This window comes from Papio anubis, chromosome 13, assembly GCF_008728515.1.
Source record: "Papio anubis isolate 15944 chromosome 13, Panubis1.0, whole genome shotgun sequence".
Classification (NCBI taxonomy): domain Eukaryota; kingdom Metazoa; phylum Chordata; class Mammalia; order Primates; family Cercopithecidae; genus Papio; species Papio anubis.
Window position 1 is genome coordinate 27,502,469 of NC_044988.1, and position 21,937 is coordinate 27,524,405.

Below are 21,937 nucleotides of genomic sequence, written 5' to 3' on the forward strand. Positions count from 1 at the left end.
TAGAGCCTCACTGAGCACACTCAAAACTACAAAGAAACCTGACTTTCCACTTGGCAGATATAACTTGAATGGCTACTGTAATAAAGTTAGACTCAATAAAGACCTACAGGAAACAAAGGATGGTCTGAGTCAGCCATCAGCCCATCGGGATGCCAAAACTTCAGATCTAACGGGTACTATATCATGTGCTTTCACATATATTTTCTTATCAAATTATTTGAATTACAATGCAAGGATAGTGATAGAATCGTTTATTGTTACCTGCTGTTAAAATATCCTTTGCCAAGGCACACAATCCAAATTCCAAACCAAACTCATCAGGACCTGAGTCACAACCCCAAATACTAACACCAATATCCCACCTCCTCGGTCATTTGACTTCAACATACATCAGCTAAGGAGAGATATCCTATATGCAAGGATGACGCAAAGAAAAATTGCATTTAGGTTGACTCTGAAATTAATTCAGTAAACTTGCCAACTAGAAAGCCATCACCACTCAGTACCAGCCAAGCCATCCATTCCAGGAAATTCAGGTTGGTGATATGCACTCAGGTAGCATTGCCGCCTCACAGGGCAAAAATGTCAAGCCAGGACCTAGGCATGTCTAAGGAACCAGGAGCCCAGGTAGTTTAAGAAATGGAACATTTGATTTGAGAAATTTCAAAATGGATAAATAACTTTTCACCAGTATTTCCTTTATAAGCTTAGTACTTGTCATGGCTAATTTTATGTGTCAACATGACTGGGCCAAAGAATGCCCAGATAGTGGGTAAGACATTATTTCTGTCTGTTTCTGTCCATCTATTTTGCTAATAGAAAATAGAGTAGCTTTTGGATCAGTGGACTGAGTAAAGAAGATCTGCCCTCACCAATGTAGGTAGACGTCATCCAATTCATGAAGAGCCTAAACAGAACAAAAAGAGGAAGGGTTCATTTTCTCTCTTCTTGAGCTAGAATATCCATTTTCTCTTGACCTTGGACATCTGAGCTCCTAGTTATCTGGCATTTGAACTCTGGGATTTACATCATCAGTCCCACTAGTTCTCAGGCTTTCAGAGTTGAACCAGGAGTTACACCATCATCTCCCCTGGCTCTCCAGCCTTCAGACTCTAAGTGAATTGTGCCACTGGCTTTCTTAGCCCTGCAGCTTACAGAAGACAGATGGTAGGACTTCTTGGCTTCCATAACCATGTAAGCACATAATAAATCTCCTCATATATATCATATTGGTTTTGTTTCTCGGAGCATACTGACTAATCCAGTGCTCAAGGCCTGGCCTTCCTAAATATAGCAATTATTCTCTCCATGTTTACAGAGGTAAGTGATGTTCAGGAAACTTAAGTGTGTGCCAGAGGTCTCTTAGTTGGCCTGTTAATCAGAGAAGCAGCACAGAAGAGGCTGTGAGCTTTGGCATTAAACTATCTCAGCTCAAATACTGGCCATTATCCCTGGCCAGCTGTGAGAGTTTGGACATGTTATTTACTTCTCTGTGCTTCTGTATTTCCCATCACAGAATGCAGATAATGATGAAACCAATTCATGGAGTTTTTGTAGGGAGCACTGAGTTAACATACATAAAACACTTAGAATAGTGCCTGGTACATAATAAGCATCATGTAAGTGTTTGCTTTTATCAGTATTAGTATAAGTTATAGAAATCCAACTCAAACTTAATAGGTTAAAATTAAAGGAAAATATCAGCTCATATAAGAAGAATATAATCAGAACTGTCTTTTCCCATACCTCTGCTTAACTTTATTTTTACACAGATACTCCCACAGAAGCGGGATGTCCTCTGTAACTTGCAACTGGAGAAGAAGAGGGCATCTTCTCTAGAACTCTAATAACTATCCTCTGAACAGCCTGGTCTGGATCTTGTGCCCAATACTTAGGCTTGTGGGGAGGTAGAAATGGGGAACAGAGTCAGCCATCCGTAATATGGCCTAGTCAAATTACACTGAATAGGTGAGAAGATGTTGTCCAAAAGAAGAAAGCCGGCCAGACAAAAATGAAAGGTCCTACAATGAATAAGTTGGAGAATCAATAACTGAATTCAAGCCTGTCTCACCCTCATGGCCTTTCATCACCCAACTCTCCTCTTTGCTTATTTTTGTTGTTACCCTCCTCCTCATCTGTATTAGTTCATTCTCTCAGTGCTATAAAGAACTGTCCAAGACTGGGTAATTTGTCAAGAAAAGAGGTTTAATTGACTCACAGTTCAACATGGCTGGGGAGGCCTCAGGAAACTTACAATGATGGTGGAAGGCACCTCTTTACAGGGCAGCAGGAGAGAGAAGAGTCAGCGAAGGGGGAAATGGCCCTTATAAAACCATCGGATCTGGTGAGAACTCACTCACTATCAAGAGAACAGCATGGAGGAAACTGCCCCCATGATCCAGTTGTCTCCACCCAGTCTCTGCCTTGACACGTGGGGATTATGGGGATTATAATTCAAGATGAGATTTGGGTGGGGACACAAATCATACCATATCATCATCACCATAGGGTAACTTTTTAAACTTTTTTCATCTGGCAAAATGTTCAACAACTGAGTAATATTTTACCAGGAGACAAACCACAGCACAAATGCATAAGTAGAAAAGAAAATAAATTTCCTGTACTATACTTTGAGAAAAGAAAAAATCCTTCTTACTATTTATATGTAGTCGCTTTCCTCTGAAGAGTGCCAAAGATTTTATAGATGCTAATGTCTCAGAGCGAGGAATAAAAGGGAAGAATTTAAACTGTGGCCCAGGCTTGCTACTGCTACTGTGAAGTGACCACTCCACACACATATGGATAAGTGCTCTATCCCAACAATGAACACTTAACTGCCTGAACTACTTTTGGGCCTCATTTAACTTGCCCATTTATGCAACTATAGAAACTATAGATGCCTTTCTCCTACAGCCATAAAATTTTAGAGTGGGAAAGGACTTTATAGATCATTTGGTTCAATCCCCTCATTTTGCAAATGGAAACAACTGGAGTCCAGAGAGGGCTATTAGGCAGCACACGGTCACGTAGCAGGTTTATTGCAGGCCCAGAAGTAGAACCCAGGTTTTCTATCCTATTTTTCTATACCATGTTCTTTCTGAAAAAAGCAAACACCCTCCCCGCCCGGCCACGACCACACGCAATTTCCAAAAGCTACTCAGTGATCCCAAACACTATTAATTTCTTTCTTCTCCCATTATGTGGATTACATAAATGTTTGGATGAATTGTGGAATCATTTATTATGAAATTTCAACAATATGCACTAATTACTACCACCAGGAGGCAATCAAATTTGGTGAAAACAACAAGGTACAGTAGTTAGGGCTGACTTTGTATGAGTTCTACCTCGGGTGCTTCTCCAGCCTCCAGTAGGAACTCAGTACTCCTGAGGAGCCCTCAAACTCAGGACCCCACGGACCTACTTCTCACACAGCAAATACGCTACCTGAACTGATTTTTCCCTATCAAAAAAAAAAACAAAAAACAAAACAAACAAACAAAAAAAAACTGACTTCTTCTGTGGACCATTATCTTGGGACCACACATGTTTATATGTGTATATATATTTTTTCCTTTCTTTTTTTTAAAGAGAGAAAAAAAAGTGAAGTCAAGTGAAACAGTGGGAATAGAGAAGGAACTCTATGTGTATATTTAAATGAGGACTTCTGAGAAATAAGATCGTAACACAAAATTATATCTATTACTACATCTCCCTTTCAAAATTGGATCTGCTTGATACAGTTCTGGTTGTTGTTCGTTTTGCTGGTTTGGTGTCTGACTGCTTGTTTAATAGTTGTAGACACAGCCCAGATATTTGTACATGGAAAACCTTACTTCCTAGAATGAATTAGCTACAATCATCTGGTTCTGTGAACAAATCATAAAATGATTTTATATTAAATAATCAGATATACGGGGCCTTTTGATAATTAGTGAATTTGTTTTCCATGCCTCGTAAAATGTACTTTCTTTTTTCTTTTCTTTTCTTTTTTTTTTTTTATTATTATACTTTAAGTTCTAGGGTACATGTGCATAACGTGCAGGTTTGTTACATATGTATACTTGTGCCATGTTGGCGTGCTGCATCCATCAACTCGTCAGTTATACCTGATGTAAAGTGTACTTTCAAATTAAGTAAAAGTTACTTGAGAATGCCCAAGAATCAGGTAGGAAGGCAAATAAAAACTCTTAAATTGACTTGCTTACTATATTCACATTCCCATCCACTTTTCCTATATGCCATAAAGGAAACGTGCCTCTTGTTACGTTTCTATTCCTCTACTGTCTCTATCCATGTCGCATAAGTTATCCATGTTAGAGACTCCCTACACATGCATTTGTATTATTAATAGTTTGAGACCAAACAGGCATTGTTGATGTCTGAGAGGTCTTTGAACCTCCTTGACTCTCACTCTGCCCATCACAGGCCACTGTCAGTTCCTTGGAGACTCACTGATGGGACTGAGACCAGCTCTCAAGGAAACCAATAGCTTTAGTTCTAGATAAGCTCTATCCAGACTCAAAGTCTATAAATTTCATTTTTAAAGTTTAAGTCTCTGATAATCACTTTAGTGTCATCCTAACTGTTCCCTATATTGAAATTTATTTTTCATCCATCTCCTCCATCTGTGATGCACGTGGAAGGAATTATTCACCGAGCCCTTTTCTTTAGTTAAGGTCAGGAGTGACAAGTTCTGGTGGTGTCAAACATTCTAGCTGTTCTGATTTTCAATTAGTGTCATTGAGATGTTTGCTACCCACTGATGGGGGAAAGGTGTTATGTCTTCTTCACACTGGTCCAAAATAAAGTAGGTGGGACATAGGTTGAGTTATGAGAAAGAGAGTCAGTCAAATGCCATTTCAGCATAATGGACATTATCTAAAAATTAAGATAAGTCCATCAACCTAATGTCTCCTTAATAACAAAGCTATACCTTATTCTAATTTTTCTCCCTTAAGAGGTAACCTAAACCTTAAATTTACCTTATGATTACAGTCTTTCTTTTATAAGTTGAAGCATATTTTGGTCCATTGAGCAAACTCATTCTTATTCATTGCCTTTTAAAGTTGACATTTAACTTGCAGAGCTGTAGAGTTGGCAAGAAGCAAAAGATTATTTAATATTCAAGAGAGCAGATTCTAAAACACCACAGCATTCTACTGTATGAAACATTCTATAATTAGTGTATATTAACTGAAAGAAAGAATTACATATGGAATTAGTAGGGGCTGTTTGAAGGTGTTCATGTATTTATCTCCTTGTTAATACTCATGAATCACATAAAACAAATGAGTAATTCTAGCAATTCAAACTAATGAGGGCTGATTTTCTAAAAGAAACTATGTCTTCAAATGCATTTACCAAAAAGAATTGAGAACAACTTTTGGCTCTAAAGGCCTTGAACCCCTAAATCAAATAAAATAGGAATTAGCCAAACCCCCTTCTATTATAATTTGCTGTTCAACGTCAGAAATAATTAATCTATTAACTCAGGAGATAATTGTGGTGTATTTGCTGCAGGTTAGGCTCTCTTTAGGCACTGGGGACAGAGTTGTGATAGTCTTTCCCTTCAGAGCATTGAATTGAGCAAGAACGAGAAGAATGCAAACAATTGCAACAAATATTAATAGTGTTTGCATAAAAGAAGCATACAGTGCTATGGGCACCCACAGTGAGGAACCTAACCAAGTTATTGGGGATGGGGCGGCAGTAGGTATGGGAAGGTCCTCTGGAGGAGGTGGCAAATCAGGTGAGACTTGATAACATCAGAGTTAAGATGAGCATCGAATCTTGCTTCCTCAAAAAGCTCCACTAAAACCACAGTAAAGAGACTTAAGAAAGTGTTTTTTTTTTAAACCCACAATATGGAGAATAGGAGAAAGGACAAGAGAAACAAATTTTGGAAACTCAAGAGAAGATGGACAAGTGGTTCCTGACTTAGAAGAAAGCTGAATGAATCCTAAGTCAGCAAAGGCCTGTGGGGAGAGCTATCTGAAAAGCAGGTGATGCTCCCAAGCTCTTCCCCCACTGCCAGGTAACTGCCCCTCCCCTTCCTTAGCAGAAAGCTAGAAATTTATTCATCTGTAGGGTAAGAAAGTCCTTAATCAAAAACACGATTCAATTCAGTGACCATACATTATGCAGTATTCATATTGATGTCCCTGTCCAATTGTCTTGCTCACTCTAAGAACACAGGCACCAGCCCACTCTTCACCCTTCAGAAGGGAGATTGAAGAGGCTTGTCTGGGAATACGACCAGCCCAAAAGGAGAGACTAAAATAGAGTCATGCCAAATAATGCTATTTCAGTCAACAACAGGCTGGACAGTAGGTACTATGAAGACTCCATAAGATTATAATGGAACTGAAAAATTTCTATTGATGTTGTTGCCTTTGTAATATCCTAGCACAATGCATTATTCTCATATTTGTGGAGATGCTAGTGTAAACAAGCGTACGTGCTGTTAGCTATATAAAAGTGGAGCACATACAATTATGTACAGTATATAATGATACTTGATAACAATAATAAACAACTATTACTGGTTTATGCACTTACTATACTATGGTTTTTATCACTATTTTAGAGTATATTTCTTCTATTTATTAAAAAAAATGTGAACCGTAAAACAGCCTCAGGCAGGTCCTTCAGGAGGTATTCCAGAAGAAGGCATTGTTATCACAAGAGATGACAATTCCATGCATGGTATTGCCCCTGAAGGCTTATCAGTAGCTCAAGATGTGGAGGTGGACACAGTGATATTGACGATCTGGACCCTGTGTAAGCCTAGGCTAAGGTGTGTGTTTGTGTCTTCATTTTTAAGAAAAAAGTTGTAAAAGTTAAAAAAAATTGTTTAATAATAAAAAGCTTACAGAATAGGGATATAAAGAAAGAAAATATTTTATACAGCTATACAATGTGTTTGCGTTTTAAGCTAAGTGTTGCTAAAAGAGTCCAAAAGTTAAAAAAAAAAAAGCTATAAAGTAAAAAAGGTGCAATAAGCTAAAGTAAATGTCTTTTTGAAGAAAGGCAAATATTGTTGATGTATTTTTGATGTTTGACCTATCCAAATCTCATACTGAAATGTGATCCCCAGTGTTGGAGGTGGGGATCGGATGAGTGGTGTCTGGGTCATGAGGGTAGATACCTCATGAGTGGGTTGGTGCCCTCCTTGCAGTAAGGAGAGTTCACATGAGATCTGGTAGTTAAAAAGACCCTGGCATCTCCTCCCCTCTCTCTTGCTCCCTCTGTTGCCATGTGACATTCCCACCTCCCCTTCACCTTCTGCCATGAGTAAAAGCTTCCTGAGGCCTCACCAGAAGCCAAGCAGATGATGGTGCCATGCTTATACAGCCTGTGGAACTGTGAGCCAAATAAACCTCTTTTCTTTATAAACTACCCAGTCTCAGGTATTCCTTTACAACAATGCAAAATAGACAAACAAAATTGTTTTATACATTTAGTGTAGCCTAAGTATACAGTGTTTATAAAGTCTACAGTAGTATTTAGTAATGTCCTAGGCCTTCACATTCATAGACTCACTGCTCACTCATGGACTCACCCAGAGCAACTTCCAGTCTTGCAGGGTACATGCATGGCATGCGCCCTATACAGGTGTACCATTTTTTATCTTTCATTCTGTATTTTTACTGCACCTTTTTTTATGTTTAGATATGTTTAGATACATAAATACTTAACGCTGTGTTATAATAGCCTACACTGTTCAGTACAGTAATATGCTGTACAGGTTGAAGGTCTAGGAGCAATGGATTTTACCATCTAGCCTCAGTGTGTAGTAGGCTAGACCATCTGGTTTGTATAAGTACACTCTATGATGTTCACACAACGATGAAATCACCTAACAACACATTTCTTGGAACATATCCCTAACATTACACAATGCATGACTGTACTGGTACTAGGGTTTCTTTGAAATAATGACCCACCTAGATTCCTCCAGGGAATCTCCAAGGCAGTAAGCCTCACTCACAGGCTCGGAGCCCCATCTCTTAATCATGAGCAGAGGACTGATTAGCAGGTGCCTAAGGAAAATGCCTCTAGCGTGGAAGATGGATACCATACCAAAAATAAAAAACAGAATAAAAGACATCTTGGAGAAAACAGAGAGTATGCATGGGGAAGAAAAAAAAAATTTTAAGCTATCATTAAAACTTTCACTAACATCTTCAGATAGAAAAGGGAAGATACTGAAGTCATGAAACAAAACAAAACAAAAAAATCCTACAAAAACAAAAGGATTCAGAAAACAAAAAGATAATTCAAGGGTAGAGTTGAAGAAACAGAGAGGAAAGTAGATCGTAAAGACCAAAAAGAAAGGCTGAAAAAAGACAGGAAAGTTTTAGGATCAGGAAAAGAAATCCAACATTCAAATAAAGGATTTCCAAAAGAGAGAACAGAGAAAACACAGTAGGCCAAGAATAAAATAAATCAAGAAAATTTCTCTGAACTGATATGAGTTTATAAACTGAAAGGTTCACCATGTCCAGCAAAGAATTTAGTATGCATGCATCAATTACTGCTCTAATTGTTTGATGTCTATTAACTTGCTTAATCTTCATAACAACCCCATAATGCACAATGCAATCCTTAGAATTTTGTCATACTTATAAATGTATTTCCACATCACTTACTGTACATAATGAAAGTTTATATTTAGAAAGATGAGTGGATAAGATTTTTTTTCTTTTTTAGTAAGAATTCATGCTTCCCTGCCAAAATAGACTTATCTCTTATATCAGTAAAAATAGTCTCTTGCTGTAAAGTCAGTTCTGTTTGTTCATAGTAATGTTCTACAAAGTTGCTGAAACACTGAATTAGCAAATATTGAACCATTGATCTTAGGGGAAATGTAGGGTTAGGTTCCTGCAAGCCTCTGGTCACATTTTCACCACTCGATCAATACAAAACTTTGTTTAATGTCTGTTTCTGCTTAAAGACATCTTATTTTTTGATTTATCACCTTTGAACTTATGACCAACAACACTGCAACTCATGCCTGAATCAAGCTTGTCTAACACATGTGTTTTCTCTGAAAGGCACATCACAGCCTTCTTGCTCTAAGGAACATGGCAGCACTTCAGCACCACGCTTGAGGGATGTCTTAAACGAGATCACCAACAAAAAGCATAAGAGTTTGAAAAATGTGACACTGAATAGACTGTGAAAAGAACACGTTTATAGAATGAGAGCTGAAACAAGAAGGCAGGGCATCACCCTGTTCGACCTCAGCTGGGATTGTACATATCTGGTGCCTTCCCTTTTTTACCACTCTGCATATGTCCACAAATGACCATGACAGAACCATGAGTATTGACTTGGGGGATGCAAATAGGTAAATTTTACAGAGAAAAAAGATTTACAAATACAGAATCTGCAAATAGTGAGGATTTACTGTTGTATTATTATTGTTATTAATGCTATGCATGTGAATGGAGAAAATATTTGGTTAAAGGCAAATTGAAGATGTCATGTAAAGGGCATTTTGTTGACCTTGGCTCACCCTCTCATACCTTCACCCCTGCAAACAAACCTTCTGAATCAGGAAACATTGCGTACAATTGTAGCAGTTTAGGGACTACTAACATTTTGTTCCGATCTGGTGGATGTCTAGGAAAGACAGCTCCAAAACCTGTGGCAGGCAATCCGGTGATCCTAAAACAAGATAACATTTTTTAGAAAACTTATTAGAGTGTAATGTGTAAACTTTCAAACCCATGTAAAACTAATTTAGGGGCTGGGCGCAGTGGCTCATGCCTGTAATCCCAGCACTTTGGGAGGCCGAGACAGGCAGATTTCCTGAGCTCAGGAGTTCAAGACCAGCCTGGGCAATATGGTGAAGCCCCATCTCTACTAAAAATAAAAAAAAAATTAGCCGGACGTGGCGGCATGCGCCTGTAGTCCTAGCTACTCAGGAGGCTGAGGCAGGAGAATTGCTTGAACCCGGGAGGCGGGAGGTTGCAGTGAGCCGAGATCATGCCACTGCACTCCAGCCTGGGCGGCAGAGAAAGGGTCCATGTCAAAAAAAACAAAACAAAAACTAATTTAGGGTTGGATTTTTATGGTGATTACTTTTTAAAGAGTTTTCATGTTTGCAACTTTCATGAACTTTATAAAACAAAATGTCTCAACAAGTCAATGGAAATTTTAGCATTTTTGTCATTATTTTGACTGCCTTTTTCAACAATTACAGTATAAGACAAAGGCTATGTGTCATACACTTCCATGGGGAGGCACTGTGCCAGGATGCAGGATGACAGCTATGACGAAGAAAGAGCTTCTATCCTCAAAGAACTCTCTATTCCTGAGGAAATGCCTCCATATAAATAACTAGAATGCAAGTCCAACTGTCATGTAGGACATAAAATACTCAGAGGACAAAAATAGAAAAGCAATTAATTCTGATTAATGACAGCTTACCTAATTTTTACTGCATGTCAGGCAACACTTCTATGCACACTTCATACTTTATTTCATCTAAATTTCATAACAACCCTACGAAGTAGATGCTTTTGTAATTCTCATTTTACAGGTGAACAAGCTGGGTTATAAACACCAAAAAACTTTTACAGTAAATTGTAGAGCTGGGGTTCAAACCTGGATAGTCAGAACCCTGGGCCAGAAAAAAAAAAAAAAAACACCACATATAAAGAGGAAACGGCATTTTAGCTGGACCCAGAATAAGTAGAGAGTTGATTGGTAAAAAATTGAGGAAAAGAAACTCCCAGACAGAGAGAGATCAGCATGAGCAGAAAGCATGGAAGCTTGAGACAAATGTGCTTGATGTGTTCCTTTAGTGTGGAACTGGGGTCACTATACTTTTTTGCTACTTATACAAGTCCTTTCTGCATGTCCATATTCTATAAGTAAAGAAAAGTATTAAGAATACCTTTCGATAATCCCAGAGCTCACTGTTTCCTCATTCAATAAGGCCTTGCTCTTCATTTCAGCCCATTCTGTGTTTAAACACACTTGTGACAACTTTTCATGTGTTTCTGATACCCACATCTGGAAACATAGAAGCCACATCTAAGAAAAATGAATTCTCACTAAAAACGGTCAATTACTAAAACATGTGTTTATTGAAGTACATTCTGATTTTAATTGTTGACTCTAGTTGACATTAAAAATAGGTGATAGCTCATAGCTGTCAACTGTTTCATCATAAATACGTAAAAATAGCAATTACTGTATGCTATTGGGAAATAAAAAGCAAATTAGTATTTCTACGAAACAGAAAGAACTGCATTCAATTAAATATACTAACTCTACCTACTTTCTATTTCCTTCTTTATCCTTCTCAGGGTTGGTATATTTTAAAAACCCTAAGAAGGAAAATGTTTGTAGCAATCCCTTTGTAAATTACAAGGACTTCAGATATCATCATCATCGTCATCATTATTATTCATTCTCTAGCATAGAGCATAATTCAATTAATTACTAAGCAATTATTGCTATGTGGAAAATCTGCCAACTGTAAGATGTACTCAAACCAATTGCAGAAACATCAAGGGTAGCATCTCAGGGATCTTAGGAACAAAATTGGATGTGAGGGATTCAATATTTTCTCCATACAAAATTCTAGAAGATCATGAAGCTGGAGGTTCAGAGCCAAGAACCAGAACTCATCACCAAGAAAATCCATTACTTTATCTGAAAGACTAGATTCCCCAAGATATTCATGAAGTCTCAGAACACATTACTACTACTAGATTTTCTGTTTCTTGTTTGTTTGTTTGTTTGCTTGTTTGTTTGTTTTTAAAGAGAGACCACTCTTTAGAAAACCAGAGCCTTCAACTGCAAGAGTATCATGGCTATAGTCTGACGCTTTGGGTCCATTTTGCTTTAGTAAAAAGGTGTTGCTGTAACTGGGAGTCCAGCCTAGTCAAAATCATTTTGATTAAGTCTCTGGTGCTGGTTCCCTGGTCTACTCCATGGCTCTCTAGATCCTTGGCTTCTCAGAGCACTGCTCTCTAAGACCTCAACCTCCTGAATTACTATCCTCCCAGCCAAATTTCCCAGCTTTGATCCATATACACTTAGCTCAACTACTCTTTTTCTTAGATGTTCAGACTCCAAAGTCAATGGTAGATGACACTACATTGGGTCTTATTTATTTTAACAGCAAAAAAAAATCTTTTGAGAAAAAATTAGTAGCCACCACTTTGTTTGAAGGTATAAGATAAACCAAAAAATTAAGCTTAGATTGCTTCTCAGCCTTTTGGCTAAGATCAAGTGTAAAAATTAAGCTTAGATATGCTCTGATGATTTTTAACAGTAAAATATTTCAGCAAATCAACCAACTCTTTGAAAATCATATGAAACAAAGATATTGCCAAACATAAAATAGAGGAGTAAAAGGAAACAGATAATCATAGCATTAGTGGAGCAGAATGAGTGCTTATTCTGTGCCAGACAATGTACTAAGCACTTTAAATGCATTATTTTAATACCTTCTCAAAGCAACCCTCTGAGTGTTATGTATTAATATCAGTCATGGTCTCAGAAGGGAAAAACAATCAAATTGGGAACTGAGGAGAACTCTTTATAAACGTGTGGGAACCATTAAGCAAATCAACACTATTGAAGAACCCTGAGGATAGCAATAGTGGAGAACCTTGGGGTGGAACAGTTACTGTAACTCAGAACAACCTACAGCTATAAAGTGAGGGTCACCTGATAGTTGTATCTTTCAGAACAGAAACCCAGCCACTGCCAAACCATGGTCCTACAGGGAGGAAATCACAGGAATAAGTGTCCAAGCTCCCTCTCCTCCCACCTCTGGTCACCTGCCAGTGCCTCCCACGGGCCCATCCCAGTGGAAAGCCAGAAGGCAAGGAGCTCATTGCAGCGAACCCTAGAGGTCAGTCTCCTTGGCACAAAGCAGGGTGAGAAGAGTGGAGAGCGGACCTGGAGGTGCAAATGAAGAACACTTGGTATAATTTATTTCTGTTTAAAAAAAGGGAAAACTAAGGCTGGAAGGGATTAAGTAATGCCCAGGCAAATCAGCCAAAAAGTAGAACCTCCACAATTTAAGACTCATGCAGTCTGCCTCATTCATTCATCCATCTATCCACATCTATTAAGTACCAGGCATCATACTAGGTTCTACGACTAGATTTGCAAACAAACACCAGAGGCTATACTAGCTATAGCATAGTAGGTTATAGTAAATCATGGGGATAATGGTAATAACAGCACATGGCCAGAAACCATTCTAAATATCTTCACATTAAATGCTTGTGACAACTCCACAATTCTCACTTTACACATAAGGAAATAAAGACATGAAAAGTTTGAGACTCTTGACTTAAGTTACAACCCTGTAAGTGGTAGAACCAAGAATTAAAGAGAAGCCATCCGACTCCAAAGACAACTCTTAACTTCCGTCTCCTGTATCAGTGGCAAATGTTATCTCCCAATATTAGACATTCCTTCTTCATCATCAATAGAATCCCCAAACTTTAGCTGGGTTCCTGGTGTTGCAGACCACATTTTTCAGATTATTTTACTCTTAGATATGATCAGTGACTACTTCTGGACAATTGAGCATAAGTGGAAATAGTTGTTTCCTGGAAAGAACTTCCAGGAAAAGTCATTCTGTTCTTTTCCTTCTTGCTGCCTGGAATGCAGACATAATGACTGGTTTCCAGCAGCCATCTTGAGTCCTACCCAAGGATGACAGAGCAGAAAACTGGAAGGAATTGGTCTCTGACAATACATAGAACTTTCATACCAGTCCTGCTATCCTCCAGACCCTTTACATGAAATAATACAACCCTATATGAACAGCCTCTGTTGATTTTCAGTGTCTGTTGCATGTAGGCAAACCTAATCCTACACCATCTCAGTGTGAAAAAATCACTTTGGTGCAGAAATGTTCATAACCTGACATAAGGATGGTACTTCATAAAAGCACTTCCATATGTTTAAAAGTCTTTTGGGCTTTGTATATATGTATATCACAGACTGGAGATTGGCAATTTGGTATGTGAGATAGCTAAATTAGCACAGCACAAACTCGTAGGATAATCACTAAAATTTCCATTTAATTTACATAATAAAATCTAGCTTGAGACAAATGATAATATAGAAAATATCTAATGTATAAAGGAAGCTCATTTCATAATGTCATTCATATTCCCTGTTTTCCTGAGTATGAATTATTTTTAAATCCCAATTTCTATTCTTCCAGAACGAACTCTTCCCATATGTGCTGCACTTACGGGAAGAAAATTCAGTAGATACATAACCTGGGTGACTGGTACAGGGAATGAGGAGAACACTTATGACTTCTCCTCAGGTTATATATTTCAGGTTGACCAGACTGTTCCTCTGGCAAGATTCATTTTAGATAATCCCCAACTGACAATTCTTTCCTGGGTTCTTTACAGGCACCCAGAAAGTATATTCCTCTGACCCACAGTGAAGGAAGCTGTGTTGGTCCGTTTTCATGCTGCTGATAAAGATATACCCAAGACTGGGCAATTTACAAAAGAAAGAGGTTTAATGGATTTACAGCTCCACTAGGCTGGGGAGGCCTCACAATCATGGCAGAAGGCAATGAGGAGCAAGTCACATCTTACACGGATGGCAGCAGGCAAAGAGAGAGAGCGCACGCACTTGTGCAGGGGAACTCCAGTTTTTAAAACCATTAGATCTCATGAGACTTATGCACTATCATGAGAACAGCATGGGAAAGACTTGCCACCATGATTCAATTATCTCCCACTGGGTCCCTCCCACAACACATGGGAATTATAGGAGCTACAAGATGAGATTTGGGTGGGGACACAGAGCCAAACCATATGAGAAGCTCAGGTACTTCTCACATCAAGCTTTTCCCTCTGATGCCACAGGCTGCTTCTGGAACCCTCCCGTCTGTAGCCTTTTGTCAAGCATGAGTGAGACCCCAGTGCATCAAGTTCCCTGGGTGGTATCATTGAGGCCCCACTCTCAGGGTAGAAATTAAGGGGATACACTTCCCATCCCTACCCCTTAGAAGATTAGAGGGGTTGGATTCACGGCATGTACTCTTTCTCCAGACAACTCCTCCAACTTCTAAATTCTTTTGACCAGAGCTCTTCGATTTCAACCTTTTTGTTTGTTTTTAAATCATCAAGGTGAAAGAGACACCAAGAAGCTCAAAACTCAGTTACCGCCCAAATAATTTGCATGTTTGGCATGAGTGGGTTGGCATCTCACTTACTTAGAATAAAGGAGGAGTTGGCATCTATTATCTTAGATCTTCAGTCATAACTAAGGAACAGTCTTATTTTAGTCTGTTAAGCAGCATTCCCCCTACCAACTGTAGCTTTTCTGCACCATTGCCAAAAAAAAAAAAAAAAAAAAATACAAAAGTTTGATTATCTTTTAAAATAATCACAAAGACCATACTTATTTCTCAGAAGTTTTGTCCTTGGAAATCCTCACTGTTTCACATCTAGGTTAACTCAGCAGTGCCATGTAAAGATTCTAAAGGATCCAAGAGAGGCCTCTGAAAATGTAACCGCTATTATTTTGAACAACTGAGACTCATAGGGTGCAATCAGAAAAATAATTGTATTGTTTTCCACAACTACCTCTTCAAGAAAGCTTTTGTGAACTTATTCCTTCTTCTTCTTCTTTTTTTTAATTTTTATTTTTTAGAAATAGGGTCTCACTGTTATCCATGCTGAAGTGTAGTGGCACATTCATAGCTTACTGCAGCCTCAAACTCATGGGCTCAAGCAATCCTCCTGCCTCAGCCTCCCAAGTAGCTAGGACTACAAGCGTGCACCACCACACCTGGCTTAGGGGATGCTCCTTTTCCTGTCTCTAGCAGAAATAAATTTATAACAAGTATCATTTTTTCCTGATCACTCTGAGATAACAAAACCACTTCTTGTCACAAAATAGTCTTAATTAAATATTTAATATTAGTAAAATAAGCACAAAAGACTCTTCTAATTGTCTGGGGGAAAGGAAAAGCAGAGCAGGTGGAGAAATAATAAATTATCCAACCTGGCCTACCCCTCACACCCACTTCCCTCTGCCTACTTACCAGCCTAGAGCAGGCTATAGCTGGAGGAAGAGAAAAGCTTTAACTCTAAATGAAATCCATCATTTTGATGAGATATTTTAATTATTGACATGTGACCAATAGGCTTTTTATTATCTGAGATTGACCGTAAAATCTAAGGAAGCTGCATAGGATTTTGTCCAGGCATAAAGGAAGAACTGACTCCATAAAGCAGGGTAAATAGGCAGTGGAGGCAAAAAATATGGATGTGTGTGTCTCTGCATGTTTGTGCGTGCGGGTCTGTGTGTACGTACGTGCACGTGATTGCCCAATTTAAGTCTCATTTGTTCAACATAACAGTTACACCTGCTTAAGCAGACTAATATACATGAAAAATTAAAGTCTAATTTCTGTAAGAGTTAAATTAGGGCATGATTACTGATGTAGAAAAGGAGCAGCAAATGCAAGTGATGGGATCAAAATGCTGGGTGGCCCGCTTTCATTCCCATCCCAAATGTCTGGAAATGACAGAGAAGATACTTGCTAGAATAAATAGACTCAGAGATGCAGCAGAAAACTGGGGAAGTACACACAGTGGGCCAAAAGTGATACAGAATTCCTAACACAGGAAAGCCAGATGTGATTGTGGTGATATTGGAAAAGCTGATCCAAAGTTGTTCCAGGAGAGAATGCTGAAACCTGTGACATCAACCGCAAGCTCCAAGATTATGGAGACAGGAAGCAAGAGGAGACCCTAGCTCAACAGCCTACTATCCCCAAACATCTTCCTTTCCTCTGCAGTGGCATTTAAAATTATTGCATTTATAAACATTTGATCCGTATACCCCTTTCAGGTGCTTAGATATGAATGCAAGAAGCATCTATAAGATTATGAGATTATACTGGTCAAAATACTATCCTACAATGTCAAAGAAAAAAATACTTGAACCAGTTAAGTAAATAATTGAATTTCCCATATCTGGTATAATTATATCCTTTGTATCCCTTTTAGGAACATTAGTTTTCAAATATGAAATTTTTATTCACTAAAACAACTCATATTTAGGCTTATTTGGCTAGTCTTAATCTATTCATAAAATGAATACTAATATACTTTTGTACTATTCATTTATTTGCCATTTTTAAATCCACACTGTCTGTGATGCTGTTAATATTAGCCTAATTTGCTCAACAATGTTGTCCTGTTAGTTCCAAAAATGCCTTGGCATTGAGCCACTAGCTGTATAAGAAAAATCTGTTTAATGAATTGTTTATGTATTTCTTTGTTCATTTATGTCTGACAAGTTCTCAGCTTCTATGACACAGCATCATATGTGCTCTGTACTTAATCCTTCTAAATTTATAGGATTCAACATGCACCCCTTTCTCAGAAGTGGTCTTTGTCCTCCCAGTGGCTCTCACTTTAGTATCAGCCTCACATGCTAGGAAGGTAACGTAAGTGATTGTGATAGGGCCTCTGGTAGTGTTGTGAGGATCCTTGGGTGAGAGGCTTTACAAGTTGAAGCAACGATAGTAGACATACTCTTGATGATTTTAGTTTGCGTGGAATTTACCCTGGTAGAGATATGTAGCACCTGAATAAAGTCCAGGTAAAAGACCACAGTTTAGAATGCTATTACCCACTAAGCTTAGAATAAGACAATCAGGGCAAGCCCAGTGGCTTGAATTACTGTTCTCTTGTGAATCTATTTCCCCAATGGCCTTACTTGGCCTCCTGAAACCTGAGGGACCATTGAAGTAGGAAATCAATTATCCCACCATTGAAACCTGAATGGTACGTTTCCAGATTCTGCCAAGAGATGGTTCCTTTAGGATTCAGCTCCAGAGCTTCAAAGGAAACCATACCCAAACCTCCTCCAACCCATTTCAGTTCAGGTGCACCTCACAGCATCCTGATGTTCTTAGCATCCATCATACCCTTTGCCACCATGGTTATGTGTTCCCATTTCCCCTAGGAACCTATGAGCTCCTTATATACGAGGACCAATTTTTGAATTATGTTTCCTACCCTAGCACTTAGCATTATGCGTGGCAAAGTAATGGGGCCTCAAAAAATGTTTGTTGAATGTAGAACTTCTTCCTTTTATTCTTTTCCCTTTCTCCCTCCTCCTCTTCCTTCCTACCTTCTTTCTTTGTTTCCTTCCTTCATCCCTTCCTCTCTCCCTTACTTCCTTTCTTGCTTCTTCCCTTTCTTCCATAAATACTTATTGAGCATCCACTATGTTCTAGGCACTGTTCTCGGAACTGGAGATAAAACAGGGAACAAAACAGCTCAAAGTCCCCACTTTCATAGAGCTTGTATTCTAACAGGGGGTGACAAATGATTAACAACTAAATAAGTCTGAAATATGTCCAGCAACGTAAGTATCATGAAGAAAACTAAAGTAAGGAAAGGGGATAGGAAGATATGATAAGAATGGACTGCTCTTTTACATACGAAAGGGTAACTGGCTCATTGAACAAGTAGGTACAATCAGAAAACAAACCTACTTTTCCTCCATCACTGCCCATCTGCAGTCATTTGGAGGGACTAGTTCTTTCTCACGCTCCTTGATGAAATATAAGACAGGTCCCAGGGCGTTGCTTGTTACTCTCAGATAATACAGAACTTCTCTGGCTACTTTTGTCCCAAGAGGATTTTCACTGAGGTAAGTAAAATGCCAGTCCCATATAATAGTCAAAACTTCACACGTCATGGAAAGATTCTCATTCCTCCACCTTGGGGCTGCTTCGGCCTGGCCCACTATATTGGGAACAGGGGGCACAGTTGGCTTCTTCTCAATTATCCCACTTGGACTTCTTCCCTATTCCCCACCTCCCTCTATCTCCTTGGGGACTGATACCAAGGATGTGTGGAGATGAGGAAGACAGAGAGGTAAATGCAGGAATGGCAGAATGTAATCTTGCTTTGGTTTCCCCTGGACATGTTTATCTTTGACCCTCTCTGGCACTGGTGAATGTTCAAAGATGACTTTCTTGGGATGTTCTGGTAGACTTTGGGATCACCTCTGGGAACACTGAATGGCATGTCCCATGATAGAAGATGCCTCTGGCTAGACTTAAATGTCTTGCCTTGGCTCCTGGAAACCCAGCTAGGCCCCGCCCATCTCTCCCTTTTTTCCTTCTACAAATATTTATTGGGCACCCACTATGAGGTGCTCTTTCACAGGCTCTGAAATGACGCCATGTCATTTTCTTCTTCCCCGTGGTCCATACTGGATCCACAAGAGGCACATCTGGGCCCGAGGATTCATACATCCTTGCTCCACCTCTAAGGGAGCTGGCTCCCTCTTTTCTGCTCTGCTTCCTCTCACCAGTCACCAGAGCCTTATGTCTAACTTCGTGAGGCACACAAGGGTCCTTGAGATGAGACTTAGAGCACACTCTTTCCAAAACCCTCTCTGTACTAACAAACTCCTCTTTAGGCTTCTTGCATTTCAATTATCTTATATCCCTCATGTGAGTGGGAGCCAATTAGCACCATCTTCTTTGAGGATCTTGCTTAAGTGACCTAATTATTTACTTTGGCACATGAGGCTATTGTTCTGTTCTTAGACTTTTAGAGCCTTAGCCAAAATGTAGACAAAAGTAAGTCCCATTTTAAACTCTGCTACAAATAAATGATGCTCACATTAGCTCCTGCAGCAGCATTTAAGGACAAGGACACCTTCAATCAGCTAAATGAAAATGTGGTGGATGGACAAAGCAGCCATTCAGCAGCAATCTTGAAAAAAAAAAAAAAAAAAAAAAATGTTAAGAAGGCATTCAGAAGGGGAAACAGATGGGAATAGGGCTAGCCAGCATGTGTGTGGACATAATTCAGGAAATAGGACAGAAGTTACGTCTAAGATGCAAGAAATCAAAGCCCCAACACATATGCAGTGAGATATACAATATCCAAGCCAGAGCAAAAATAATCAGGTCTATTTTCTACAAGGAAGGTGCAGTACAGTGGGGTAAAAAGGCCAGCACACTAGACGTGGAAAAGTTTGGTACTCCAAGAGGCAGTTTAGAAAAGTCTCTAAGATCTTAGCGTTTAAAGCCAGAGAAGAACAATGGATTTTAATTTGTAATACACTTTCTAGTTGTTTGACTTTTCACCAGTGATTAAGCTTCACTTGTTCTCAGTCCCCTCATCTGTCCAATGTGGATCACGTATGAGACCTGCCTGAAGAGCTGTCCAGAGGATGAAATGAAACGTTTTTAATGGAACCATCTTGTTGAATTGATCCTATTGCATCAATAGGATGCAATCATAGAGGAATTTCATTTTAATCAGACTGCCCCTTCCCTCCCACAGCAAGTTATTTCCTTTTGTTTAATAAAAGTATTAGGCAAGTCTCTTCTTGGCCACTGCTGTCCCTGCCCCAAGGGCAGTGTACTCCCTCTTTCTGCTGTGCCATATCAGGCATGACTTCTAACATTTAAGTTTTTAAGCATGTGCCTGGACCCCATGTCCTCTAAATTCCAGGACATACATATTAATCTCTCTGAGTGGTTCCCTTGAAACTCCTCTCAACTGGAGAAAGAGGGGCACAGGACCCACAACTACATGAATCCTTTTTTAATTCTTCAGTCCCTTGTCTTCAAGGACATAACTACTCATATTGGTTTAATCTAATTTAGTCTCTTAGTAGGTCCTGCCTAGATGGCCTGGATTCTTGCTTTAAGGCATGTGGTTCCTGCCAACTATCAAGAGTGTCTTTAGGCCCTTATCAAAACTCTGTGACAACAGGAAGACGGACTTGCCTATCCTCTTGCTACATCCAGCCTCATACCTGGCATGTGAAGGTGTGGGGGCTCGGTGCCAGTATCCCCTCCTTCTCTTTACACTTGGGACCTTGGGTGAGTCATTTAAGATCTGCAAGTCTAGGTTTAGAACTAGAATAATAATATATTTCTTGACAGCTTTATAGCTTTGTTGTGAAGAATGAAAAACAAGATTGATGAGCCAATGCTTTATACACAGGAAGTCTATAGGGAAAAATGTAAATTGCTATTAAGATAGAGAATAGCAGTTCCATCAGAAATAGTGATTCCTCAGTCTATTTTCTTTTCTATTGAATACACATTCCAGATCTGGCAGGTGAAGGACAGGGTTTCAATGGCCATCAACAAAAAGACATACAGACAGTAAATACTACTATTTATTTACACATTCTCATTAAACCTGAGGCTCGACCACTGTAATGCATGTAATATTGGGGAAGGAATGTTTGTGGTTCCTATACCTCATACCCCACTTCATCTCACGTCCTTTGTGATATGAGGTATAGGAATACCCAGAGACCAAGAGCATTTTTATATAGGAATCAAATATATGAGGTATAGGAATACCCAGAGACCAAGAGCATTTTTACATAGGAATCAAAAATGAATGTTTTTAAGGACCAAAAGTTCTTTAAAAACATTTTTTATATAGGAATCAAAAATAAATGTTTTTTAAGGACCAAAGTCTCTAAGTGCATGCCAAGCAATGCCTGTCTTGCCCAACTTACTCTTGTCCTGACCACAGCCCCATGCTGAAGAAAGCAAGGTTAAGCTGGGTTTGTAGGGGAATGGAGCAAGGTGGATGCTAACTGAGTTGGGCATCACACTGCAGAGCCCCATCCACATACCGGCTGATGACCCATGAGGCAGCCTGATGCAAAGGGAAGAGGGTTGGGTGGAAACTGAGGAAATAATCAGATTCCCCTGAGATCTGGGCTATGCAGCAAAAGGTAAACCTGAGCAGAGAGAAATGGAGATGCCAAAGAGACTCTGTGTGTGCATGTGACACAGAGAGGTTGGGGTGGCGATGGGGATGCCTTGCTTTAGAGCTGTGTTAGTTCCTGCAAGTTTGCTCATTCCATATCCAGGCAGCTGTCACTTTACAATAAATCCCCATTCTCCAGG

General features: G+C 39.2%; 1 protein-coding gene across 5 annotated transcripts in view; it reads right to left on the reverse strand.

Moving 5' to 3' along the window:
• The window catches only part of C13H9orf135 (chromosome 13 C9orf135 homolog), an 85,099-nt gene that overhangs the window by 37,910 nt on the left and 25,252 nt on the right, over positions 1-21,937 (reverse strand). For 2 of the 5 annotated variants that reach the window (XM_017949920.3, XM_003911791.4), the window contains exons 3-4: positions 10,910-11,028; positions 9,607-9,675 (exon numbers count right to left, since the gene is read on the reverse strand). In XM_017949920.3, coding sequence (XP_017805409.1) covers positions 9,607-9,675; positions 10,910-11,028 — 188 coding nt within the window. Of the gene's footprint in view, positions 1-4,985; positions 5,090-9,553; positions 9,676-10,909; positions 11,029-21,937 lie in introns of all 5 variants that reach the window. The other 3 variants (XR_001895924.3, XM_017949918.3, XM_031654143.1) reach the window with 3 other exon arrangements.